This window comes from Chanos chanos, chromosome 1, assembly GCF_902362185.1.
Source record: "Chanos chanos chromosome 1, fChaCha1.1, whole genome shotgun sequence".
NCBI lineage: Eukaryota > Metazoa > Chordata > Actinopteri > Gonorynchiformes > Chanidae > Chanos > Chanos chanos.
Window position 1 is genome coordinate 6,039,002 of NC_044495.1, and position 7,747 is coordinate 6,046,748.

At 41.7% G+C, this 7,747-nt stretch overlaps 1 protein-coding gene across 1 annotated transcript; it reads right to left on the reverse strand.

Moving 5' to 3' along the window:
- gas1b (growth arrest-specific 1b) lies at positions 1–1,485 on the reverse strand. The gene has a single exon (XM_030784847.1). It carries the CDS (start codon positions 906–908, stop codon positions 120–122), a length of 789 nt encoding a protein of 262 aa, XP_030640707.1. The 5' UTR covers positions 909–1,485; the 3' UTR covers positions 1–119.
- Positions 1,486–7,747: the final 6,262 nt, after the last annotated feature.

Sequence of the window (7,747 nt, forward strand, 5' to 3'; positions counted from 1 at the left end):
TTAAGGTTTTGTCGTTTACAGTGAAGGATATGTAGCGGTGAAGTAAAGCTGAAGGAAACCGTTTCGAGAACTTTATTGCTGTCGGTGGTCCTTCGTAGAACAATGACTAGATCCAGCGACTACCACAGAACAGACAGCAAACCCAAAATGGTGGCTACCACTGTCAAAACATACTGGCCTCCGGGTGCGCTACCTGCACTCTCTTCTTCTCGATAGTCTTCGTCGTAATCGTCATAATTATCCTCCTCGGAATCCGATAGCCCACTGCCTTCGTCTCCGTCGTGGGGGCCAAAACAAAAGTTTTTCATGCTTATTTTCACATACTCGCATATCGTCCTCTCCGTCCCATCACAGACACAGGTATCCAAGAGCTGCGCTTTTTGTATGCTGCGCATGTTAGAGATGACCCTACGGCATTCGTCCGAGCACCTCTCGCCTCCAAAAAGTTTTCGGCAATGGTACAGGTAATCTCGCATTGCCGCGCTGCATTGCTCATCTTTCTCGCACTGTTTTCGGGCCTCGGTGCACCCCATGTGGCTGGTTTTTGGCAAGCACGGCTCGATAGCGCGCTTAGTGTTCCTACACAGATGGTCCGAGGCACAATCGCAGTCCTCTAGTGCCGGGCCGTTATCGGTAAGATTGAGTTGAATGATGGAGGAGATACAGTGACTCGGACACTTCTTTCTCTCTCCGCTAATCACCGGACCGCATGCGTGCATGTACTGGCCGTAGGCGTAGTGACACTCCGGTTCTCCGTGGCACTTCATGATGGCTTGCCAACAGATTAGCCGGTGACCATGTGTGGGGGAAGCAATTGAAAGAGAACCGAATAACATCAGCGCACAGCCGAAAGACCAAAGCAGTACCCGGGGGGGTCGATTAAAAGCAATACTGGCAAAGTTTGCCATTGCGTGGTGTGCTCAGATGTGGAGTTACCCGACTTCAACATAAGTATTTTAAAACTTCCATTTATTTGTTATCAGTAGATAATCCATAGCAAAGTCTCCTAATTCCATTTGACTTCACGAAAAAAAAAAACTTCTCAGAAGTTTCGACCACTGCACCCACCTAAGCCGCTTTCTGTTAATTCGAAAAAGTCTCGTCAAACGTTTTCTTCTAACGTTGTTGAGTAGCGCGATCCAACGTGGTCACAAATGCACATTACGATTTCAAGTTAGCGATTCAAGAACGTCTGTATTCGGTCGTTTTTTACTTACAGCCTAATGAAGGAAACAAGAAGCCAACAGTCTTTTTAAGCGCTTTGGGTCTTCGTCTTCACTGAATACAGCAATTCGTCACGCCTGCGACTCTTAGCTACAGGCGGTGCAAAAGCCCACAGTTCTGCTGAAAAATATCAGGTTGTTCCTCATTCGCTGCTTGGAGTTTGCGCCATATTCTTTCCAATCTTAGGAAGAGGTAAACAAGAAAGAAAATTGAGGACGGTTAACTTTGTAGCGTGCATAGTTACAATTGCACATTCTTGCACACAAGCCAGTCTTCTCCGATCCCCTTGACTGAAAACCTCGCCTACTATTGGTCCTATTAGTTGTTGTGATTTCTAACGTCACACAGAGGGCGGGCTTATTCGGAAAAATTTGGATGGGGGTAGACTCGCTAAATGCTCTTATTTAGATAGTTAATATTACTGTTTGCAAAGTGCAGTTCAACTCTATGCTACATGAGTCAGGCAGTCTAGTGTTGCCTGATTGAACTATACGCAGTTTTCTTTACTCGCTAAAACTTTGAACTTTTTTGACATAACATTTAACTACAAGATCTTTGTAGTGAAACAGCCAAAGATATAATGAATCAATATATAAACAGACTGAAACAGACCTGAGGGTCCCATGTTTGATTTATAACACAAGAGATCTGCATGGCCAGTGATGAAAGTCCTGTCCTGAAGTTTAGCTAATCAGTGATGTGATGATAGTTTCTGTAAATTAGAGATGATAAACAGTAATGTTGGAATGAGGCAGCAAACCAGGAGTGAAACATCAGGGTTCATACATTCAAATGGTCTTGTTGTGATGTTACTAATAAATAAATAATTAGCTAGTGATTATCTTGAGCTGTAATTTCTAATTCCTTCTTGCTGTTCTGGAGTAACTGTCCCAGAGCAGCACTGACCAACTAAAGCTAGGTTTCTCAGAGCTACAATACAGGAAATAATATCTCTTAGCAACCATATGTTCTCACATAGGCATAGCTGTCTTGACATGGTAGTAACACTGTGATAACTGTGTGATCATTGCATTTAAATGTCAACAATTCACATATACTTTGATTATCAAATTCCGATAGGTAGAGGTTTTGGTTTTTGTGAATATGTTCCTACTGGAGAGTGACTCGTTCAATACACCCCCATAAACCTTTTTCTTTTGTGCAAAGATTCCAAAATTATACTTGGGCAGTCCATAAATCACACACTTCTCTTTGTAAACAACACAAGTTCATTGTGAGAGAGCAGTTTCAGTGGCTAGTAGAAGACTATTTAATGTTGTGGTATAGACCATGCAGCGACTCTCTGCTGTACTAATGTCTACCGCGTGGTAGCTCTGGATAATCTACACTGAAAGAGGTGTTTTTGACTGTGCTGATGTATACAGCTGCATGGTGCTAGGTCTTCAGACCCTGTCTGAGTGTTGGATTTCGCCTGAGTGCAGAGTGGCATGAGGGACTCTTTTGAACTTCTCTGGTTGGGCTGACTCCCCATAGAGTGAAACGACAGCTGTTACAACACATGCAACCTCCTCCTCCACACACACACACACACACACACACACACACAGGCTATGAACACCAATGAAGACATGACAGCTAAGAAGGCAAAGAACAGTTTTCTCACAAGCACAGAGAAGGATACGTAGAAACATTATGACAAAGAACGCGACTTTGTAAAATAAACAACCACTTAAACCCTCGTCCACGTCTGGGTATCAAGTGTTGGTTCAGCTCAGTTCTTTTGTTTTCGTTGTAAATGTGAATATTTCCCCGCCAGCCATTACCCAGAGTCATTTAATTTACAGAGCCACAAAGACCTTGATGGATCCCAGCATATACTATGGCTGCAGTTGTTCTCTCTCTGTGTGTGTGTCTGTGTGGTGGAGCAATACCTTATATGTTTTTCATCTCTCATCAACAGTGATCACTGGCAAACCCTAATCATTACAATGAGGGGTGGAGCTTTTTTTCCTTTTTTTTTTTCTCAGAGAACAGAGACAAGTGTTCCGTCACTATGACACTCTGTGCTACTTTGACCCTGTCAAATCACAGCACTCACAGCCATAAAGATTTGGCAGCTGGCCAAAACCTGAACCCCCCCCCTCTCTCCTCTTCCTCATCCCAATTAGAGAGATTAGAGGACCCTAGTACAAGGCAAAAGGGCGGCAGAAGTCTCCACCCTAGACGACCCCCCCCCCCCCCCCACACACACACCCTTAATAACATCACAGCTGACATTCCACCACAGTATGTAAAGAGTTGTCAACAGGAGACATGTTAAGGCCATAGCAAAGTCAGAATACTCAAGATGTATTCAAAAGTGTACAAAGAGAAAAGGATTTTACACATAATTAATATTCATGTTGGCTACACCATCCAAAACGTGAAAACGATCTACCCATTTAGTAATAAAATAGCGTTGGAAACCAAAGGAGTGGCATTTGTGTGGTCTTTGCCAAACCTCTTATGGTTGTTCAATTTGGCTACTTCTCAAGATCTTGATTAGCGGGATTAAAAGCATTATTTTTGGGAGAGGAGTGGTAGAGGAGTATTAGATAGGATGTTTATAGATAGGTTTTGACTTAAGCGCAGTACCAAAAAAAAAGTTATGTCTTGGCTGCTGCTGCTGCAAACAACAGAGTGTGTGTGATAAACCTCGACAAAAGCCGGGACTCATTGTGGAAGTTAATCAGAGAATGCCATCCTCAGACATCATCTGCCTGGTCGACGGACATTTGGCTACGGACATTTGGTACGTGTGAGGGTGTTGGTTTGGCACCTTTCAAGTGTCGTTTTGTGGCCCCACCCCATATTAATTACTAAGAGTCAGCAGCATTGCATGCCGGGACTTTTACAGGAGGTTTGAGTGAAGGAGTCCAGGAGGTTTGAGTGAGCTCATTTGCTGTGAGCAAATAGAGCATGAGAATTACATGTTTCCTGCAAAAACACAGAGTCTCAAACTCAAACCAAAAATTCTCCTTTCTTAAAGCTCAACTCTTCACAAAGGAATAAATTGTTCGGTCCGAGGCGACTATTACTACAACATGTTGGCATTTCCTTTCTTAAAAAAGCAGAGCTGGCTTCAAATGCATCTAAAATGTCCCTGGAGAGGAAGACATCCCCTCCTGCCAACAGTGCAGACCTGTTCATCATTATTTGCTGAAAACTTGCTCTGGCCTGCACACTAAAAAAAAATTAAAAAAAAAAAAACAAAACTTTAAAAAAACCTAAAAAAAAAAAAAAAAAGACTCCACCTGGAATCTCTATTTCAGCCTTTTGTTTTTTGGACTGTAACACATCTTTCCATCTACAGTAATATGCTGATAATAGAGAGACAGACAAATTTGGACATATATATATATATATATATGTAAGAAGTAATTGAAAAGATCATTCCATTAAAACGTGTTTTATACTAAGGAACCGTTACAGAGTTCAAATCCCATCCAACTCGCGTCAGTATTGGACATCAGCCATAGCTGAACCAGGCCCAAATTCCCCTTCCCAAATAAAGTCTAAATGCTAAAGCAGACTGCCTCTTCCCTCCACACATTGGCTTATACTGAATTTAATGATATGTCAGAAGTCCTAATGCTTTACCCGTCTGTGTTACCATTTTTTCTCAGGCCAAATATATCCATACTTATCCAGGCTAATTTCTTTGAAACGTCTTGAAAGTCCACAAAGAGTTTCTGTGTAGGCACACTGTAGGAATTAGCGCTTTTGAAACAAACGGTCAAGCAACCACACAGTAGCTTAAGTTATGCAAATTAAAACTCATATAGCAAAGTCCAGTTATTAAATTGGCACGTTTCATTTCCTCCGTAGATACCGCGTCCTGTCCATGCGGTCGCTCACGGAGACCATATATAATAACGACTCCAGATTTGGAATGCGGAGTCGTGGAGGAGTTCGCATAAATAGCCAAGCTCCCACAGACAGACTCCTCACTCCGTCTCCAGCACTGTCACAATTGATTACTCACGAGCTAGCATGCCAAACGTATTCACTGACCCCGCTGTTCTAGCGCTCCCAAATGACAGAGGGGAAGAATGGTGTGATACGAAAAGGGACGCCAAAATTTCTCTGCGCTGGGGCACCTGGTTTCTCTCCTCGCGCCTAAGGAAACAGCTGTTGACCGTCTCTGTTTTTTCCTTCCTCCGGTCTGTATTTGTTTAACTGTCTGCGTTCTTTTTCATATCTTAAGAAAACGTTCACTGAACGACTTTTTCTGGCAATTTGGTCCCCAGTTTGAGTAGAGCCTCTCGAAAAATTCACCAATTTAAATATCTGTCGTGGACAAAAATGAAAATATTTGCAAAACGTGATAAAACAGATCACGCGAACAGCCCGATTAGTGTATAGTAAGATCGATGAATGTGACGTTATGAACTTGACTATTAAAATGATTTAACGACTTTAATGATCAACAGCAAATGTCTGCCATGCTGAATGTGAAGGCAAAGATAGATAGATAGATAGATAGATAGATATGAAAAGGAATAAGCAGAAAAAAGTTTAATAGGAAAAATATCAGGTTTCTGATCTCCCTTTGCTCCTCTTTGGAACCTTAGTAGATGACGTCACGTTAGGTCACTGAAACAGACCTGCGGGCCGACCAGGTCACGTGACCTGCTCGTAACGCAAGACATCAGTATGGCCTGCTCTGAAAGTCCTGCCCCGAGATTTGACTGATAATGGGTCTTACCATATCATTCATATACTGAATTGAATCAGGTGTGTGAGCAGTGGGCCAGGAGAGTACATGCAGTTCTGACCTGTGGTATGTACCACTACATACTAGTTGATGTGAAATGTGAGAACAAACCATTTAACTAAAAACGGAAGCACTGATTTAGAGATCATCTTGAGAGTCTCAAATCTCGCAGCTGCACTTTTTTCATCCATGAAGAACTCTGGACTGAACAAGAATTCACATTCTGCCAGTGTATTATTTTGTGCTTGCATTTACAGCTGGAATGTATGAGCAAGTTATTGCTTAATTCACCTTAACTGACATTTGAGAAAGTAATTTTCCCATTTTTAACACAGACAGGCTTGATTATAACATAGGACTGGAGTTTTTTTTTTTTTTACCCGGGCACACACACACACACAAACACACACGCGCACATACACACACACACACACACACACACACCTGGCTTTGACAGACTGAGAGCAGGACCCCAAACAGATGAGCTTTTGTTCCCACAGATATAAGGTCATCAGACCAACCTGAGAGAAGAAAATCCCTCCATGTTCTCTAGAGAGAGAGAGAGAGAGAGAGCACATAAAAGCTGTGCTTTTAGAAGAAGAAAGAGACAAAAGAGAGAGGGAGAGATAGAGAGAGGGAGAGATAGACATAAAAATTGAAACCTGAGCCAATAATTTGAAACACAGTGAGAACGAAGAAACAAAGAAAGAACAAAACAGAGAAAGAAAGAAAGAAAGAAAGAAAGAAAGAAAGAAAAGAAAAGAAAAGAAAACTACAAAATAGCCTCAAAGCCCTAAGTATAAAATGGCACAGACACAAAAAAGGGTTTGTTGAAAAGCACAAGCAAAGAATCTGACACTCCTCTTCACGTCGTAGCAGTCAGTCATTGCCTAACCTCAGAAAGACCTCACAGCACATTAGTACAAACAACAAGTGCTTTGATCTGTGCTACTGTATTACAATAATTACTGCAAATTTTGTAATGTGAACACGCACACACACACACACACACACACACACACACACACACATACACATAGATGCACACACGCGCACACACACACACACACACACACACACACACACACACACAAACGTACATTCATACATAGAGTTTTTGTTGCTGGAATGTCGGCTCTTTAGATGAGGCTGTAATGGTTGTTTATGCTAACCACATGTTTCACAATGGGGAATGGTTGAGGATGCTGCCAAGGGGAAAGTGGTTTTGGGATTAAAAAAAAAAAAAAAAAAGAATGACTTTACCGTGTGTTTCCATCTTTTCAAGATAAGCCTATAAATGACAAAGATAATTTATCGTCAAATAGTCAAACATATGTATCATTATTCTGTAAAAGATACAAGCACATAATTTCAGTGCTGTAATATATTCATTGTTGTATGGCTATATGACTTTGTAGGGTTATTGCTATGGCTATATTACAAACATATTATCAACATTTCAAACAGTACAGTCATTGTACCATATCATATCATTTCTTCCTCAAAGCTTTAATAAAATTCCCAGACTCGAGTCCCTGCAAGTTAAAATTATGCTGACAAAGGCTTGGAGAACCAGACTTTTGGCAAGAGCCTGCTCTTTTTCGACAGGAAACTATTATAGAGTCCACTGTTACACAGTCATTGCTTTTCTGAACTGCGTTGGCTTATCTCTAGTTTTCTGAACCTCTGGTATCTTGTTAGGACCGGAGTCTTTGCTCCAACTGCATTTGACAATTTTGGTCTTGGTTGTCCCTGAAGTGTTGGAGTGGGTGTAGCTATAACCCTACACCCATTTGGGTGAGCCTT

Bases quoted from the DNA above. Each gene is read 5' to 3' on its own strand.
- gas1b (XM_030784847.1), bottom strand. From the start codon at position 908: ATGGCAAACTTTGCCAGTATTGCTTTTAATCGACCCCCCCGGGTACTG.